This window comes from Phyllostomus discolor, chromosome 2 (genome assembly GCF_004126475.2).
Source record: "Phyllostomus discolor isolate MPI-MPIP mPhyDis1 chromosome 2, mPhyDis1.pri.v3, whole genome shotgun sequence".
NCBI classification, from domain to species: domain Eukaryota; kingdom Metazoa; phylum Chordata; class Mammalia; order Chiroptera; family Phyllostomidae; genus Phyllostomus; species Phyllostomus discolor.
Window position 1 is genome coordinate 139964760 of NC_040904.2, and position 20475 is coordinate 139985234.

Below are 20475 nucleotides of genomic sequence, written 5' to 3' on the forward strand. Positions count from 1 at the left end.
ACTTGATTTGGTTCTAATTCATCCACTCCACTATTGATTCCCTATAAATTGTTCTTTATTTCAGTTAGTGTCCCGTTCAGTTCTGATTGGATCCTTTTTATGCTGTTGAATTACCTACTTGAGCCTCCTACTAACTAGTGCTTATCTCCATTTTGTTTCATTCTTTTTCTGGAATTTTGTTCTGTTCTTTCATTTGGGCCGTATTTTGGCAACCTCCCTATATTAGGTAGAGCTGCTTTGACTCCCTGTTTCAGTAGCATGGCATATTGTGGGAAAGTACACGGTAAGTTGGATGGGGCGGATCCTTAGGTAATAGCCATGGCGGGGCAATCCATGTGATCCAGATTAATGGAGCCTCAGATATGGTGTTGCCATTCTGTGGCTCTGTGTGGGGGAGGGCTCAGAAAAGGGACAATGGCCACTGCCTGGCCTCTGGAGCTTTGTCCAAGAGGAAGCTGCCCCCTGATACTAGCCCTGAGCCAGACCCTTTGATTTCTCCCCATATTTCACTGGTGCCCTCCCAGGTGCTGCCCTGGTGCTAGAGCCCAGAGGGAGTGAGTCCACTTCTGAGGTATCCCTCCCAATTTTTATCCACCACACATGGATGTGGGACTACCTGTTCCACACTCCACATTTCATGTCACCATATCTGTGCATCTCTGCATCTCCCCCACTCCTATTCATATGGATCAATGTGACTGCTTCAATTGCTTGGTTGTCAGACTTCCATACTGCTCGTATTTTCTGACAATGCTGGGTGATAGTTGTTTTGTAGTTAAGTTGTAATTTTTGCTGTGGTTGTACAAGGAGGCAAGCCATGTTTACTTATGCCTCCATCTTGACTTGAAGTCCCTGAAAAACATGTTTTTTAAAAAATTCCTCTCCTCTGGCATCTCACAGTTCACTGATTCTCTTACAGGGAGAGATCAGATACTTCAAACTCATTTGTCACTGCAACTTTCAATGATCTATTCATCTATAGTTAGCTACAATTTGCCTAATTTACCCTTGTAGTTTTATTTTTTTAGCCTTTATGATTTCTGTGGGAATCCCTCCCCAACACACTGGGGCATCCTAAAATAACTCTATTTTGTTGTTATTTTCTTTGCTTTCCACATATATATGAGGATTGAAAAGATCAATGGGCTACTATTTTTTTTTCCAAATAAATTGAGCATCTAGGTAACATTGGATTTCCTTTTGGATTAATGTTTGATTGACCCCTTGCCTGACTTGTTCCTGTAGGTTTACATCTTATATAATTAATAGAATATTAGAGTTAATAACTACAAATCCTTTGTACAAAAGAGCCATGTTGCCAGATTTTTCTGGAATAATTTTCTACCAATCATTTTAAGTGTACAAAAAAAATTCTTTTGAAGAAGAGAAAGTTTTTCCATTGGCATATGTTTAAAGCATTAATGATGCTATACTCTGATACTTGATAAAGCCGTCCTTTGGGAATCTGATCTTTGCTCAAGTTAAAATGCATCCATGAAATAAACTTCAAAATAACAGACTATAAGTACTTTGTGTAAGTAAAAACTTATAATTAAGATTAGGTGTGCTTAATATTTTTATTGACTTTATTTTTTTAGAATAGTTCAGGATTCACAGCCAATTTCATTGAGGGGTTCCCATACACCACCTGATCCTATACATGTGTATCTTCTCCCATAATCAACATCCTCCACCACAGTAGTGTGTTTGTTACAGCTGGTGAACCTGGATTAGCACTTTATAATCACCCAAAGTCCATAGTTTACATTATTATTTACTCTTGGTGTTGTACATTCTATGCATTTGGAAGAATGCATACTGTCATCTAGCAATATGGTATCAAACAGTATTTTCACTGCCCTAAAAATCTGTTGTGCTCTGTCTATTCATTTTCTTCCCATCTCAACCCCTGGCAACCACTGACCTTTTTACTGCCTCAATAGGTTTGCTTTTTCTAAAGTGTCATAGTTATAATCAGATAATATGTAGCCTTTTTAGACTGGCTTCTTTTATTTAGTCATACATTTAATGTTCTCCCATATCTTTTCATACCTTGATAGCTCACTTTTTTTAGTGCTGAATAATATTCCAGTTTATTTATCCATTTTCCTACTGAAGGGTATCCTGGTTGCTTTAAAGTTTTGGCAATTTTAAATAAAGCTGCTAGAAACATCCATGTGCAGGTTTTTGTATGTACATAAATTTTCAGCTCTTTTGAGTAAACACCAAGGAACATGATCGCTAGATCATATGGTAAGTGTATGTGTAATTTTGTAAGAAACTGCCAAACTGTCTTCCAAAATAAATATGAAAAGTGCCCTGGCTGGTGTGGCTCCATGGATTGAGTGCTGGCCTGCAAACCAAAAGGTCACTGGTTTGATTCCCAGTCAGGCACATGCATGGGTTGCAGGCCAACTCCTCAGTAGGAAGCACTCGAGAGGTAACCACACATTGATGTTTCTCTCCCTCTCTTTCTCCTTCCCATCCCCTCTTTCTAAAAATAAATAAATGAAATCTTAAAATAAAAAAACAAAATAAATATAAAAAGACAGCTTTGCAGTGATCATGACCTGAGGTTAAGGAGTATATGCCCTCAGAGTCCCCAACAAGCCATTTGTAGTTAAGGAAATATGTCAGTAGGTTCCTGTCCTTCTTTTTTCAAACAAACTATTCTGATACACAGTTTCATTATAATATGTAAAATATGTATAGATTCAACTTAAATAGGGACTTTATGCAACCCAGCTAAAGCTCTATTTCTGTCTTTGAATACTTAATAGTGATATATACACATTCTTGTAGCTTGTTTCTATTTAAAGAAAAAGAGAAATAGTGCTTTTCTCTCAAAAAATTTTGTAGTAAACGTTTAATTTTTTATTATCTATATCCATCTATCATCTATTTTCCCACACTATTAAATTGTATAGTGCTTATTTAAAGAGGAATTGACTAAATAGGTATTAATGTGTTAAAAAGATTCAGATTGATTTATTTATTGAGGTTTTTATCAGTTACACTTTGTTATTGAGTCAGAGGTAAGATTCGATAACTTTGTTCAATAACTCTCATTTATCATCCTCTGAGTTCAAGTGTAAGTTCAGGATTAATAGCAAAAATTAATTAGTCAGGTAAGGAGTTTTTGTATGTTATAGTATAGAAAAGGATCAAGCTAAAAGTGGAGAGGAATCATGTATTACTTGGAAAGAGGGATTTTCTAAATTTCAGGTAGGAAGTCCCTGGAATTTATTGATAGTTATATTTCCTAGAGGAAAAAAAGATTAAAATACCAAGTTTGTTATAATGTTCACAGAGAAGTTTTTATTGACTTATTAGTATTACCGGACCATATAATGTATCAAATTTAAACTATCTTTCAGGCTAATTCAGGAAGAAAAAGAATCTACTGAGTTACGTGCTGAAGAAATTGAGAACAGAGTAGCTAGTGTGAGCCTGGAAGGCCTGAATTTAGCGAGAGTCCACCCAGGTACCTCCATCACTGCCTCGGTTACAGCTTCTTCACTGGCCAGTTCATCTCCCCCCAGTGGACACTCGACACCAAAGCTCACCCCACGAAGTCCTGCCAGGGAAATGGATCGGATGGGAGTCATGACACTGGTAAGATGATGAGTCCAGAGATACTTTACCTCCACTTGGGTTAAGGATACATTGTTGACATTGATCGGGTGTTTATTCCAGACAAAGGGCTTTCGTTGTGTTTCATTGTTCCTTTTTTCTTCATTTCACCACAACCCTATGTGGTAGGTACAGATAGTAATTCCATTACCAGATGAGGAGGTGTAACCTGCATAGGTGCAATTTTTCCAAGGTCATATGGTAAGTAAATGGAAGAGTAGGAATCTAAATAGCATATCAGAAACAGGAGTGACTCAAACCATTAAGTACATTTTGATATATTGATGAAGTAAATTGGGACTTCTTTAACATAATAAATAACAAAAATTATTCTATAATTGCTTCAATACACCAACGTAGAACATTAAAATTTTATGTATGCATACTACAAAATAATTTAACACGAAGAAACAACAGCAATAGCAGCAATTTCCTCATTTCATTTTGATTGTCAAAGATTTTAACCTTTATTATTTAATTCTTTATTTCATTTAGCTTTGTATTTGGAATTAAACATTGAAAGCATTAACTGGTAGGGATCTAAGTGCCCCTTGCTAAAAATAATACAGGAAACCTCTGGAAGATCAGGTTGTAATAACTACTTAATGCCATGATGTTTGGACATTTAATTCTCATGTTAACATTCGGAATTCTGAGGACATTACATCAATAGAGAGCAAGGTAATGAGGCTTTGAGAGTGTGAGTGAATTGCCCATGTCCAAAACAGCTCATAGGCAGAGCTAGATTTTTCCTCAAATTTGCTAACTCAAAAGCACATACAATATTGTCTTTCTGTTCTGATTACATGGAAATATGTTGAATTGACAATAATAATGAAGATTTAAATATTCTAGACTATTTGTAGAGGTGAAATTCTGTTTTTATAATGAATAGTAAAACTATATTATTAAAACAATAAAATTTTCTATTTAAAATGAAAGCATTTGGAGATAGGGTTTAATTAAAATGTAAATAGATAAAATAATAGTTGAAACATTGTAAATTCTAGCATGAACATGACAACTGAAGGATAAATTAATAATACTACAGAAAAATATGAAGTATATATTATATTTCCAGTGAGAAGGTTGTAAAGCTTCTATAAAAGTTCACAATGTCTGTGTGTGTGTGTGATATCTGAACAAAAAGTTTAATTCATTTTCCAAATGATATTTTAAAATAAATGTTACAATAATTTGTGATATGGCTAACAAATTATACATACACACACACACACACACACACACACACAGATGTATATATGCTGCTCATATATATGTGTGTGTGCTCTTGCCTTAGAGGAAAACTACTTTATAAATAATAATTATCTTAGGTTTTTATTTTATCTTCACAAAATTTTCCTTATGCTTATAAGCTTATGTATCTCTTTCTTTGACTATGAATTGAGAACTGAAACAGAAACTATTTACATGGAAATGACATTTCCCACAGCAAACTTTACAGTAATGGGACTTCTTTGCAATAAAGTCTATCTAAGAGAAGTGGTGAAATTTTTACAAAATTATCTCCTTAAGCTGTTAAGCCAGTGAGTCCTCTGGTCTCTGCTAGTTTCTAGGCTTGATGTTAAAAATGTTTTTAAAATAAACAGCACAGGCAATGGTCAATCAGAAAAACTAATCAGATTTGACCCGACTTGATATAGCACAAAATTTTAGCCATTGTACTAAGATATACTAAGGCGATAACTGAGCTATGTTATGATCTACTTACTTTAGAAATCTAGAAACCATCCATTAGATCTTATTAACTAAAATGATATTATCTTTGGCTCAGTTTCTACATATTTTGTATGTGCTACATATACTGATCACCTACTTTTTACTAAAGCAAAGTAAGAATCTTCATCCACAGAGTAGTTTGTCAGCATTCAAGGCAAGGGAACTTCGTTCTTTCTGTGCTACTATTAGTTCCTTCCATTTTTACAGTAGTAGTGTTTTTGAACCTGCAAGTATTTTCATAAACATTATCATCATAAACCTTGACAGGGTTATTATTTTATATTAGTAAAATGAAACATGTATAATATTTAGATGTGATGTTTTTGTGTGTGACAAGGACACCAGTGTTTCCATGCATTGCCTTGAGTGGTCAGTCATAAATGAATCAGTGGTAAATGAGCATGATTGCTCTATAATGAGTCCTTAAAATATTTATAACATGCCCTGAGGGTTAAAAAGTGTTTAAAATGAAGTACTAATCACCTAAAGAAATTTTGTCCTCAAATTCACTATTGTTATAGTGAAACAGGTAGATTTTCTTTTACATTAGAACATGTTGGAAGAAAAATAATTTTGTTGGGTATAATTCATGTTTGAGTATTCAAAGAACATTAGAAATCTGGGGGACAGAAACTACATATTGTAAAGACATTGTTGTTGGGTTGTATATGTTCATATGCTTTAAGTTTTTGGGGGGGGTATTTACTTTTACTAGTTGTATTCACTGCTACCTCACCACAAATACATAAGCTTAAATAACGTTTTAGCAATATCTAGTTAGAATACTGGATGGGGTAAATCAACCCATTTTCTGGTAGCAATGAAAATGTAAAGAATAATGAGACATTTTAACAAAAATTGTTTTTTAAATATTTTTCTTATTTACATAAGAAAAATAAATAAAGACATTAAGTGAATAATGTTCACATGGAATCATAAAGAACTGGCTTTGTAAAAAAATTCTGTAAGAGTACTGACAAAAAAAATGGCAGTCTGAGAATCATGCCATACTGGGGGCAGAGATTTTGATACTTGGGAACAAGGGATTTGTTAGAATCCAGGAAGATCAAGATCCCTCAGCAAAAACATATGTGCCCAAAGGAGGCCCAAGGCTCTGCAGAAATGGGGAACAGATGAGGAATTAGTTCCATGTTTGTTTCTGGCCAGCCCACTGCATGTGTGCTTTCTATTCCCTGGGGCCTCACACCTCACATCTCATGCATGTAGACATGGCTCCTTCATGGCCACACCCCCCCACACACCATCGAGGAAGTTCCCTCTCTAAAGTAACGCCCCAGAGGAGTGTTTTTATCATGATTCACAAATGAATATGAGCACAATTTATTTAGAAAAAAACAAAATGAAAAAAAGAAAACCAAGTTATAGATACTATTTAAATTTGTACAATAGTGAAATGACAGTCATTAACTAGTTCTGTTTTATGTTGCTTTCCTCACTGCCAACCACAGCCCAGTGATCTACGGAAGCACCGGAGAAAGGTACTGTAAATGACTTTCATACGATTACTAGTTGAATACTGTTTTTTCCTATGAGAGCTTTAAAATTATATTCCGCCTAGTTGAAATATTTTATTAACCTAAAAATGAAATATTAGAAATATTTAAGTTTTATTGAATTATTTAAATATGATCATCAGAGCAAACTACTTAATGACAAAAAATTTTGATGCACAGGGACTAAGTATTTTGATTTTCTACACAACATTTACAGTGCTGTTGTTGATACAAAGACTTAGATGACTTACTGTCTATACTAGAATAATGCTGCCTGTTTTAAAATGTAGGTTTCACCATTATTCACTTAGAGGGAGGCCAACAGATCAGGAGACAGCTGCAATGAAAAGATAACCAGTTAAATTTCCCAGCAGGACTGGGCTCCCCACACTCTGCAGGGCCATAGGGAAGCCAGTGTGTGAGGAGACAGAGAGAGTGAGGGGAAAGCATGGGCAGATTTTATCATAGTTTCTGAGGAAAAGACAAGGCAAGGCAAGGTAAGTAAAATTAGGATTGGCTGTTTTGAATAATTTTAGTGGGTTCTAGGTTTTAGGAACTCTCTCTAATAACTGCCCCAGGGTGATTAAGGCAGAGGAATATTGCTTCCTGGAGTATAAGAGCCAGGTAGATAAGATGGCATGGGATAGAGATCCTGACTAATTGGTATTCATGTAGAAGACACACTCTGGGGAAGTGGTCTGCTTTCCACAGGAATTAGCTGGCTCTGGAACAGCAGTCTCTCCTGCCTCAGATGCCAGAGCATCAAAAATATAGAAAATATGAAAACAGAGTTAATATACTGCTTTCCTGTTCAGAATGAAATCAAGAGCATAAATATTAAATATAGGAAATGAGATGGACTTCAGTCCTGGGAACATGGGAAAAAATCTGAGTAGACTTTCAGTGCATATAAGAAAGAAAAAGTCACAAAGAAAGATCCTGTTCAGAAATTCAGCCCCAAGGAATTCAGAGAATGACATAATTGATTGGTAAGAAAAGTAGGTTATGGAAGACCACAAGCTAAAAATTGTTGCATATCAGACTAAGGAGTTACATGCATGATTCCATTTACACTTCAAAAGAAAACATTAAGATAAGTATCCTGGCTTCCATTTTACTGAGGAGGAAATGTATTCTCTCAACAGGTAAGGAATTAGAATAAATAAGAGAAACAAGGATGCAAATCCATCTCTGATGCCAAAGTCATCGTCTTCGATTTTGTTAATATAGTGTGAGCTCTCAGCATTGTACAGGGGAATAGTTTGTGTATAGTTTTCTTAAAAGCTGATATTTAGAAAGTTGGCATAGTTTAACTATCAGAGCAAAGAGAGAAAGGTATTGTAAGAGGGTGTTTCAGGAAAAAAATCTGGAAACAAAAATCACCATGCTTAGCAGAAACAATCATGGAAAACAATCACAGTCAGGTCATGACCTGTGAAAACATAAGCACCCATTAGGAAGAGTATGGAAGCACATTTTATGAGTTTAAAAGGGATGCAAGTTTAGAAACAGTTTTCCATGGCATTGATGCCATGCTGAAAACAATTCTAGAAAATGATTATTTTAGTGGCATTATGCTAGTTGAAATGGAGAGAGAAAATTCTATTAAGATACTTGCCTGAACTGTTAAGAATAATCTAGGCTTGTATAACAAGAGCACAAGCAGATATTTTTATTAAGTTTCTCCAATGAATGAAGCCTCTTTCATATATAAACACATTTAAGCACAGTACCTTACAGTAGAAACAAACAAGACATTGTGTAGACATAAAATGAGAACACAGCTTTAAAAATTTTGCTCTAGCTAATCTTGGAACTTCTTCCAAACTTCTGCAACTACTTCAAGCTGTGATTTTCCAGTTTTTCTCTCATTTTACACATGCGCGCGCGCGCAAACACACACACACACACACACACACATACACAATGATACTATGCATAAATTATAAACATCATTGTGAAAATATATTTTTAGAATTAGCTTTAATTGTTGATAGGTCTTATTTTAATACAGCTATATCTCTCTATCTTTTGCAAAATTTATGCTATCCAGAATTGTCCTGGATTCTGAAATAATTGTTCTTTAAGGATATCCCTTGTCTCACTTTCTTAGGGTTCTCTGTGTGCCTTTATTAATTTTCACATGACAGGTAGTGAAATAAAATAGTTTGTAAGAATTATGTTCTTACTTTTTATTATTGTGATTTTAAAAAGTTTTTATATGCTCATATATAAACTGCAACTCATTTTTAAACACCTGAAATATATTTCTTTAGCTTGGCTAATTTAAAACATAAACTTTCTCTAATAAAGTTATAGATTGACAGCTTGTCTTCTCACTTCAAAACTCCCCCACTTAAAAGATGTCTGTTTTATGATAACCTGCCTATGCATTTTCTTAGTAAATTTGCTGCAACTTTTTAAAAGCATTTATACTCTGGTATATTAAAACAGATTTCAAAATAGCTTTTTCACGGTCCCTGCATAGTGATCTATGTTATTTATTTACTCCTAAATATTTTTTGTAGTTGGACCTTATTTACCTTAACTGGAGTGTCTTCACTTTTAAAGACTTATTAAATTCACATTCTTTAATAATGTGACTTTGTATATGTAAAACCTATATGCCCCAAGTTTTTTTGTTTGTTTGTTTTTGTATTAGATTTACTCAGATAGCCTTGTTTTGATGATTCTCCGTTTTTACTAATTTCAATTGAAATTTGAAAGAGTTCATCTGAATGTATTGTTTTTACTTCTAGATTGCCGTGGTGGAAGAGGATGGTCGGGAAGATAAAGCCACAATTAAATGTGAAACTTCCCCTCCCCCTACCCCTAGAGCCATCCGGATGACTCACACCCTCCCTTCTTCCTACCACAATGAGGCCAGAAGGTAGGCTCTCCTAGCACACTGTGCAATGCATGCTCTCCGCAGGAAAATGTTCTTCTTCCTTTCAGTGTGGTCAAGTAGACTGTTTAAAATTTTATATACAAATTTTTAGTTCAACTTGTGAAAATATAAAAAACATACCACTTGTGAAAAAAGTAAATTTTCATTCTGAGATCCAATTTTTAGTTTTAAAATTAACATCATATTTGTGGTCTTGTTGCTAGCCATATTTATAGGAATAGCTCTTCTATTTTTGGTATATATTTTCTATAAAGGGAATCAGGCTAGAGGAAGAACTTACTAGGAATAACAAAAAAAAAAAAACTAGAGGAATTCTAAGATGTAGGGGCAGAAATCTTTTGCCATCTTCCCTTTTAGAGTTTTTGACTGGTCTAATTAAATTGAAATAAAACACATTAACAGAAGAAACACATGTTTTATTTATACAGGAGCCTCAGAAAATTGTGAGGCTCCCTGGCAGCCAGGCCTATGGTGAGGCTTATATACTCTCCTGTGCTAAGGGGAAGGGGTTAAGGATTGGGAGCTTCCCAGGGAAGGAAGATAATCCATAGAGAAATGAGAAGATTATCTGTTTGGTAGATAGATGCTGGCCATGCCTGCAGATAAATCCTTCTGATATAAAAATGTCCCTCTCTTAATAGCTCTCTTCCTCATACGGGTCACTGTCTAACTTCTTTTAGGCATTTAAGAGGCAGGTGCGGGGAATAAAAAGCTTCCCCTGAGAGTGCTACACTTAGACTCTCTTCAACTTAAAATAATTCACATGCTGAAGTGGCACAGGCTGAGGTCGTGTATTCTTTTTCCCTCCAAGAACAAAATTGTAAATTTGGCTTGTAGTGTAAGAGTAATTAAGTTTAGAAAAGTCCTTATTGTGCCTCATTTACTTTTAGCTGACTGGTAGGTAAGCTATCTTTTGGGTGCTGCTACTTCTTGGGCAGAAAGCTCTTAGAAAGGAAAAAAGAAAGTACATTTACAAAATCTCAAAGGACAAGGATAAAGTTAGATTGAGAAATATCCCATCTGTCATAGTGATTCTTCATATTGTAACTGTGCAACATGGGGTTCAGATGCTTGTCACCCTTAATTCACATGATCCAAAGATTTGTGTTGAAGGAAACAGGTTTTTATTCACTAGGTTCTAACCTTGCAGGGGCTAAAGCATTCCTGCTCTGAGCTCTTCTTTCCCACGAGACCCAGAACTTCTTTTGCTCCCCAAAAGACTACAAGCCAAAACCATACCCAAAAGTTCCCCATTTCCAGTCATGCAAATACATCTCCATCATCTCTGGAGTGTGCACTCGTGGGTTTCAGAGTCGCCATCCTCTTGCAACAGCTCTTTCCTTCAAGGTCTGGGATGTGCTGTTCCCAGTCTCCTTGTAAGCAGACGAGGATCCATGTGCCTTGCTGTGCTGGATCATAATGTTTCAGAGGCTAGAGCCCAGGGAGGCACACATCCTGGTTTGGAACCCTTCCTCCAGGAGCAGTGGGCTTCCAACCATGTGGGGCCTAAACTCCTAGGGGACTCGGCATCTGTCTGGTCCCACGAGCTCACCTATCCATGTGAGGAGCAAAGGCCAGAGACCCAGAGCATCCAAGTGCCAAAGCAAAACAGCCCTGAATGAAGAGCTTGCCCCCAGTGCCAAAAGCCCAGAGAGAGCCAAGAAGAACCTGTACCAAGCTCCAGAGCAAAAGGGAAAGCCTCACTTCTCCATTCCTTTGCTTTAAAAAAGACCCTCCTAATATCTCACACATGCAAGAAGCCAGTGGAAGTGTCCAGCTTTTCAACCAATGGCCATTTTGTCTTTGCCCCTCTTCCCATGCATGGGCAGAAGTCTCCAGTCACCCTGGGTGGGGCAACCAGCTCCCACAGTGCTGATCACCTTTGTCATGAACAAGTAGCCTCAAAGCTTGGGCTACTAAACCCCAACTCTGTTTTTGATCCTGCCCACTCTCTGCCCCTCCTCCTGCCAACTGCATTGTGTTAATACTAGCCTCTGGCCTATGGCCATTCCCCTTTTTCAGGCAGCCCCTCCCTTTGCAGAAGACAGACTTCTCTATTCTGCTACCTCATCACTCTTTCCATGCCCCTGCATTTCCTACCAAGGTAGGGGGTGGGTAGTCTCTGTGCTGGATTCGGGGGGACCTCTGGACCTGATGTCTCACTTTGTTCTCTGAGGGTCTTAGGTCTGACCTATCTCATTATAATACTGTGCTTTCCATCTACCTAAAAAAATTGCAAGCAGATCTCTAATAATTAATTGCATAAATAAATCTAAGCATGTAATTTAATCTTAAATGCATGTCCTTTTACTGTCATCAATTGCAGCATCTCTAGACACATAATTGATATAACTGAACATAATAACCATGATTAACACTTTAAATAAGAACCTGTCTTCTAAAAAGTATGTGTTTTACAACAAATATTTTTGAAAACAGAGCTTTCTGTTCTGGCAAGCACTTTTCGTTTTGTTTATTTTTAATTTCTAATGTGGGAAAAAAAACAATTACTCCAGCTTCAAAATATATGTTTCCTTCACTGTCTCAAAAAAGAGTGAATTATATTGTAACATGAAAAGTGATAGCTTTTGGAGTTTACAAAATGTGACCTCAAATTAATTAGGAAAAGTAAGCAATGAATTTAAATAATTCATTATGGTATTGTCAGTTTAATAGTTGTAGAAAAAAAGAATGATGGCAATATCTCTTGAACCTCTCCTATTAATATACTGTCAGATACATTGGCCAGGAATGAACCTATACCAACTGCTTGAAAGTTATTCCAGCTTATCAAGAATACCTGAAGAAAAAGTGTACGGTGATCACTAGTGCATGCAATTTGTCATTTCTGAGTCCCAACTAGTTGATTTTCAATGGAGTGAATTAGGTTCCAAAACTGAGAGAAAGATGGCTTGATGAAAATTCAGTGAAACCGTGGGCTAGATTTCATTATTAGTTATATCTAAATTTCTTATCATAGGTCATTTATTATGTTTAAGATTTTAAAAGCACTCCACGAAAGAAATAAATAAAAGGTCAAGTGCTAAATAACAGAAGGTAATTTAACATGTAGTTAATAAGCCCACTTATGTTGCTTGCTTAGTTTGAGGTTGTGTAGAAAATAAAGAAAAAAAATCATTTGGAGTAAAAAGAAATTTCTCTAGAGGAACTTTTGAGACTCAGGGCCCTAAGGATGAGGAAGCCATACTTCAATATGCTTAACAGGGAAGGTGAGCAGAATGGGAGAAAATTACTTCCAAGTAATTGGAAGTAATTTGGAAGTAGACTTACTTCCAAAGTCTACTTGTTCCTCTTTCTGTGTCTTTGTAAAGGAAACAAGTCTTGTGTACCTTTTGGATGTTGCAACAAACAAGCATTTGCCCTCCTTTGTGTTTTGCAGTAGTTTATCTGCCTCCCTTGAGCCGGAAAGCCTCGGGCTTGGCAGTGCCAACAGCAGCCAAGACTCCCTCCACAAAGCCCCCAAGAAGAAGGGAATCAAGTCTTCAATAGGACGTTTGTTTGGTAAAAAGGAGAAAGCTCGACTTGGGCAGCTCCGTAAGTATGCATGTCTGACTTTCTTTTTCTACTCAGCGCAGTCACTTATGAGTGTCCGTCTGTTTTTATTTCATTTCGTTTCTTGTTTTTTTATTTTTTTATTTTTCTTATCTGACAAACTCTCCATTTTAACCAGCTTTATAAAACCAATTTAGCTGAACAAATGTTTGACAAAATTTACAAGAAAAGAATACTCTATTGTAGAACTTTCAGTCCTTCCAATTTCTCTGTTGATAGGCATAGCTAGAATTTATTTAATGCTGACTCTGTGACAGACACAAAAACCCTCTGAGGGAAAGTGCTATTACTGTTATTCTCATTTATTGACAAGGAAACATTGTCTTAGTAATTTGCAAAACTGAAATATCCCTCCTAGTTCCAGTGTTTCAAAACCCCCTTAAAACCATGTGTATTCTGCCACTTGGAACATAGGTGTGTGTAAAAGCTTAGCTATGTGAATTTAACAGCTTTTATTTTTTTGGAAAAAATCAGAAACCTACAAAAGACCAAAAGAATTGTTAATTCAAAATAAAGCACGTGACATGTGAGACATAAAATGTAAAGGACAGGGCTTCTTTGTTTAAAGCTATGACAGCTTCCCACTATCAAGCTCTACAGCAGGTAGGTGTAGGGGGAGGGGTGGAAGGAATTGGGGAATAGGGGTTGTGTTAGAATTAGTTATTGTCAATGACTGATTGAATAAAAATCACTTGAAATGATCTTAGGTTATTATATAAACATACATACATAGATTGATGGATGATGTATGGAGAGAGAGAGATTCATATATAATTTTCTAAAATGAAATACTATGTGAAATATATTTTCTGAAGTGATGGTATATACACTTAGCTATTTTTGGTGTCTTCCTATATGTTTACTTTTTTTTCTAAAATTTCTATTCATTATCTGTTAGGTCATGATTGTGTCTTCTATTTTTCCCTCTTCTCCTTATGCTTTACCTAGAATTAGAGTTAAGTTACTGAGAAAGAAATTATTGAGAAATTTAGTCCCTATCTTCAGTAGTTAGTGCTAAATAGAATGATAAAATTTGTTAGCACTCCATTTGGCTTTCAAATAAAGAAATGATTATTAACAAGTAATGCCTCAACTACCAGACTTACTTTCCTGTCTTGGTTCCAAAATAATTTCTGAGAATTATCTTCATCTTTTCAGATATATAATTGTAGTATTATTCAAAAATGCTTTTCCCAACTTCCACAATGTGAAACCCACTCAAAACATCAGAAACCAGTGGAAACTGATGTTTCACCTAGCTGTGTGATTAATGTTATTCAGCAGGAGAATTAAATCCTCTTGGATTTTGATTTCTCATAAAAGGACCCCATTAAACTATCAAAAATATTATTGCTTAATGAAAAAAAAGGGAAGGTGATTATATTTTAGATACAAAATGTCTATTTCAAGGTAGTTTTAAATTTTATTTTATCTTACTTGACAACTGCTTAGCAAATTCTTTGTCGTTCCCAGTATATTATAGTGTAAATCACAATGGTGTTGATAGCTAATTATTTTTGAATATTAAATTTGCTAAAATGCTAGTCATTTTATATATTTATATTCTAACATTACATATTCATCTTAGATTCCATAATTTATTTTTGCCACTTAAAATGTATATAATTGCCTTTTCACTTCATTCAGATTTTTCTATTTTTATTTTATTCTTCACTTAGATGAGTAGTTCCTTAAGCACTAGAAGTTTTGCCAACAATATTGTGTCAAAATCAGGGTATCCAAGGTACAGTTAAAAGTTAGAAAAATGTAGACCTCTCCAGAAACCTAGATATTCTTACCTATTTTCAGGGTTTTGTGTCTCTATGACACATAACAGAACAGAAGAGATGAGAAATAATTACAACTACATTCATATCAACTCCATCTAAATCAGAAACTAACAATAGTTATAAGATTTCTGATCTCTGAAAGTTTTGTTTCACTTGATAGAACAGTGGCAGAGTATAAACAAATCAGAATCAGCAGCGCGGTAAGGACTACATACAGTATGGGTAAGGAAGACAATGACAAATATCTGAACTTCTAGAGCTATATATATGCTACATTGAAGGTGAATCAAAGTTCTCAGAGAAACCAAGAATATAAAGTCTTTATTCAAAATAAAATTTGACTAAACACAAATAACACAGGCACAAGTAGGTTCCAAGAAACCATTTTTGTACCCCCCAAAAAAGATGCATGGTACCACTGGCACTTTGCTTAAGAAGTATGGACTCAGGTCTACTTTTAGCCTGGAAGGTGGATTCGGGTTGTGAGCAAAAGACCATGAACACTTACCAACCCCAGGGACTGTGTCCTCGTGCTGCTGACTTATGCCTCTGTAGAAACTGGGGAAGAATCTCTAATGATTCTGAGTTTTAATATCTTGATCTGGAAACAGACACAGCAGCATCCCAATGTTCTTTCTTTTACCATTGAAAACAGGAGATAAGAAAGGATGACGTAAAAAGTAATATGGTAAAAGAACGATAGTGTCAAAGAACCAAATTGAAATTTTGAATCATGTCCTAAGATTTGGAACTCTTAGTCAAAGAATTTATTTCATAAAGATGGAGAAATATAAGTTAACCTGAGAGTAGCTATGCTAGATGCCTTTAAATGAAATATGGTTTGGAGGAATGAATAAAACTGTGTAAATAAAACTATTAAAATGTTCACTTGGTTCCATCAGAAATGATAAACAACAAGGAAGGAATTTTTAATAACTCACAGAGCAGAATATTTGTAAAGGGAGAGTTATTTGCCTTAAATGGCATTCTGAAAAGTCTAGGTTAATAAGGTAAACTTCAGTTGTGATAGTTCAGTCAATGTGACTGAATCAATAACCCCAACCACAGAGAACCAAATTCAGTATGCTACATACAATATATTTCTATAAATGTGTTACTAACAGCAGCAATATATAAACATACATAGCCTTTTATTTAAAACCAAACCTTCCGTATGTTTCTAGCCCAGAAAATTTTACCTGCTATTGTCTGTCCTATCCAAACAGCTAGGAACAGGGCTTTGGAAACCCAGGATCCATGACTATGCATCAATAATTAGAATCCTGACTGGCTTTATTTTTAATTTTATCTGAAAGCATTAACCTATTTTGAAACAAAAACTAATTAAGCTGTGCTTAAAAATAGCCATGTGAAATGCAGTTCATTTGTTTCATTGACAAAGTACCCAGTAACAGAACAAGAAAGCTAGTGGATGACTCATGACATCCCTGTGGACAAGATGTCACAGTGGGGCCTCAGTGATGGCAATTTTGGGTGGGAGTTATAATCAGTTTAATGATACCACCATAATTATGCCAATGAATAGAGTGATGTGACCTCACTCAAGGTCTCTAGCAGCATGTTTAAGACTCACCCTCTCCTTGGCCAACACATCCCCCAAGCACTTGGACATGAACATTTCAACAACACAGATATCTGATGTATGGATCTGATAGGGTAAGAATAACAAAATAAAATAGTCTTATTCCTAAGTACTATTTTAAAAAGGTAAAATATGGAAGTTCCAAAATACTGCATTCTTATTTTTATAAGAAAACATTACAAATTTCATGTGACTCTAAAGTCAATATATTAATAAATATGGACTACATTAATAAACATAATGTTGGGATAAGAGAAGGCTTTTTATCCTACTCCACTGTAATAAGATAACAGCCAAGGAATAGCATCCATTTCTGTTTACTGCATTTTTAAAGCCATATCATAACCTTGGAGGCAGAGTAAAGGGGATGATTAAGTTGATATAGAAGACTGAGCTCATGTGAGGAGCAGATAAGTAGATGGGTGTGTTTATTCTTCTTGCTGACCCACTGATATGGCTGATTACAATATTTGAAGAGCTATTATGTAAGAGGGCTCCAGGCTTTTTCATTGCTGAGTGAGGATATAGAACTGAAAGCAGAGTGTTAAAGTTGTAGAAAGATTGACTTCATCTCAATGTAAAAAAGAACACAGGGGTGTCGGAATTATATCCAAAGAGTTGCCTTATGAAGTAATGCCTTCTTTGTCACTGAAAAACTAGGTAAGTTTAAAACAAAAACTAGGTAAATACTAGGAAGATCTGTTGTGGAGGGGATCCAAGCATTGGAAAGATAGTTAGACTGGATGATCTTTAAAGGTCTACTTCAGCCCTAATAACACTGAATGTTATTAACTGAATAACACTGAGATAACACTGAAACTCTAACATTTAAGTCTCTGTCAAGCAACTCTTTTTTTAAATAAAACATATATCATGAATTATTTATTATAAGAATGTATTTGTGGAGTTCTTGCCAAGATGGAGGTGTAGGTTGAAACACTTCGCTTCCTTGCACAACCAAAAACTGGAGAACAACCAATTTAAAAACAATAAACAACCAGAACTGCCTGGAAATCAGACTGCACAGAATCCCGACAACCAAAGAGTTAAAGAAACAGTCACCTAGACCGGTAGGAGGGGCAGAGATGGGAGACGGGTGGTGGAGCAGAGAGGATGCACAGCAAGGTAGCAGACAGCATGGGTGAGTTGGGCCTGATTAAATGGAAAACTAAAGACTCAAAGCTAACTGTAAGATACTATGGGGGTTGTGATGGTGGGAGAAACTTCCAGTCTTCCAGGAGAATTTGTTGGAAAGCAGGGCTAGAGTGGAGCAAGCAAACGGCATTGTTCCCTTTCTGATCCCTCTCCCACAGACAGCATCACAATGCAGCAAAGAGGGTTGTCCTACCCCATGAATACCTAAGGTTCTTCCCCTTACAATATAACAGGTACTTGGAGGCAAAGAAATATGACACAAATGAAAGAACAGATTAAAATTCCAGAAAAAGAGCTAAGCAATGAGAAGATAGACAACCTATCTGGTGCAGAGTTCAAAACACTGGTAATCAGGATGCTCCGAGAACTGACTGAGCTGGGTCACAAAATGAAGGAAGAAGTTAAGGCTACCCAAAGTCAAATAAAACAAAATATACAGGGAACCAACAGACAAAGGAAGGAAACCAGGACTCAAGTCAACAGTTTGGAACAAAGGAAGAAATAAACATCCAACCAGAACAGAATGAAGAAATAATTCAAGAAAATGAGGAGAGGCTTAGGAACCTATGGGACAACTTTAAGTGCTCTAACATCAGAATCATATGGGGTATCAGGAGAAGAAGAACAAGAGCCTGAAATTGAAAATTTATTTGAACAAATACAAAGGAAAATTTCCCCAATATGGTAAAGGAAATAGACTTCCAGGAAGTCCAGGAAGCCCAGAGAATCCCAAAGAAATTGGACATAAGGAGGAATATACCAAGGCACATCATAATTAAATTACCCAAAATTAAAGATAAAGAGACACTCTTAAGAGCAAGAAGAGGAAAGGAGAGAGTTATCTACAAAGAAGTTCCTATAAGACTATCAGCTGATTTCTCAAAAGAAACCTTACAGGCAACAAGGGGTTGGAAAGAAGTATTTGAAATCATGAAAGGCAAGGATGTACATCCAAGATTACTCTACCTAGCAAAGCTATCATGGGAGGGCAGATAAAGTGTTTCCCAGATAAGGTAAAGTTAAGGGGTTCATCATCACCAAGCCTTTATTATATGAAATGTTAAAGGGACTTATCTAAGAAATATAAGAACAAAAACTGTGGATAGTAAAATGACAAACTCAAAACTATCAACAACCAAACCTAAAAAATAAAAGCAAAATCTTAGCAAACAACTAGAACAGAAACAGAACCAGTGAAATGGGAGATCACATAGAGGATTTTCAGTGGGGAGGGGGAGGGATAGAATGGGGGGAGGTACAGGGAATAAGAAACATAATTGGTAGGCATAAAATAGATGGGGGGAGGTTAAGAAGAGCATAAGAAACAGAGAAGCCAAAGAACTTCTATGTACAACCCATGGACATGAACTGGGAGGGGCGGAGGGGAGGGTGGAATGCTAGAGGATGAGGAGGTGCAGGGTGGAGGGGGGATAAATGGGAGAAAAAAATGGGAAAAAATATAATAGCATAATCAATAAAATATTCTTAAAAAAACAAATTCTAAAAATCCTATATTAAATACATGAGGCAGATGATATAGCTGTTTAAAGGAATACTGTAGTGCAACTTCTAATGAAGTGAGTAAATATCCTTCAAGAAAAGAATGTATTCATATTTTTAAATCACAGAATTTTAGAGTTAGACAATATCTAAAGATTGTGTAGTGGCCAGTATTCAGTGCTGTAAGAAAACAGATGTGAGTTGAACGATGATCAAAGTAAAGCAGCTGCTTGGTAGGAGAGCTGGTTTGGCTTCCCAGCTCTCACTTCTGGCCTTGTGCTCCAGACAGTACACTAGGGGAACTCTTTCAATCAAAAATGCCTCCTTGAGGTCCTAGTCCCATAGAACAACTTTGTTAACTTAACAAAATTTGAAATGTGATTATTTTACTAAGGTTATAACTTTTTCAGAATATTACATATAAATGCATAAAAATTAAATAAATTCAAGGCAATATTTAAAAATTACAGAATACAGTATAAGTTTTCTTATGAAGCATACAGATATAAGTAAGGAGTTCAGACTATTAATTTTTTTCTTCTTGGATACATTTGATTCTACAAGGACTTTCTCAGTGCAGTTTTCCTACAGAATTGAAAATATGTAAAGCTAGAGTTTCAAATAGAACTTATTCCTGAGAACCAAAGCCACATGAAAGAACAAACTAGCAAGGAGAATGTGATGGAAAGGAACTTGGGTCTCGTCCTTGGTTGGTCAGAAAGTGGGTTATTGGCTGACATCAGAAATGTGAAACCAAACTCTCAAGCAAAGGAGATGATCAGGACTCAGGCAAGTTAGCTGCCTGTGGAGAGATTGGAAATGCGGAGCTCAGAGGCTGCAGCTTGAAGCAGAGATAAGCACGTAAGTGAAATGATCGAAGTTCCAGGGTCAAGTATCAAAGCAGAAGCTAGAAGTCAGCAATCAAGTACCATGCTAGGAAGCATTTACCTAACGCTTACACAAGTGGTAATAGAATGCGGAGGAAAGGGAGAGATGTTAAAAAATATACTGCCTCTGGGGGAATCATCTGCTCCATATGATTTTAATGTTAATTCGTTT

At 35.9% G+C, this 20475-nt stretch overlaps 1 protein-coding gene across 19 annotated transcripts in view; it reads left to right on the top strand.

Annotated features, from left to right (window-relative positions):
• PPFIA2 (PTPRF interacting protein alpha 2) overlaps nucleotides 1-20475 on the top strand; it is a 461362-nt gene that overhangs the window by 376676 nt on the left and 64211 nt on the right. For 16 of the 19 annotated variants that reach the window (XM_028532610.2, XM_036018625.1, XM_036018632.1 and 13 more), the window contains 4 exons: nucleotides 3378-3615; nucleotides 6843-6872; nucleotides 9647-9777; nucleotides 13196-13350. In XM_028532610.2, coding sequence (XP_028388411.1) covers nucleotides 3378-3615; nucleotides 6843-6872; nucleotides 9647-9777; nucleotides 13196-13350 — 554 coding nt within the window. The remainder of the gene's footprint in view (nucleotides 1-3377; nucleotides 3616-6842; nucleotides 6873-9646; nucleotides 9778-13195; nucleotides 13351-20475) is intronic. The other 3 variants (XM_036018618.1, XM_036018620.1, XM_036018633.1) reach the window with 1 other exon arrangement.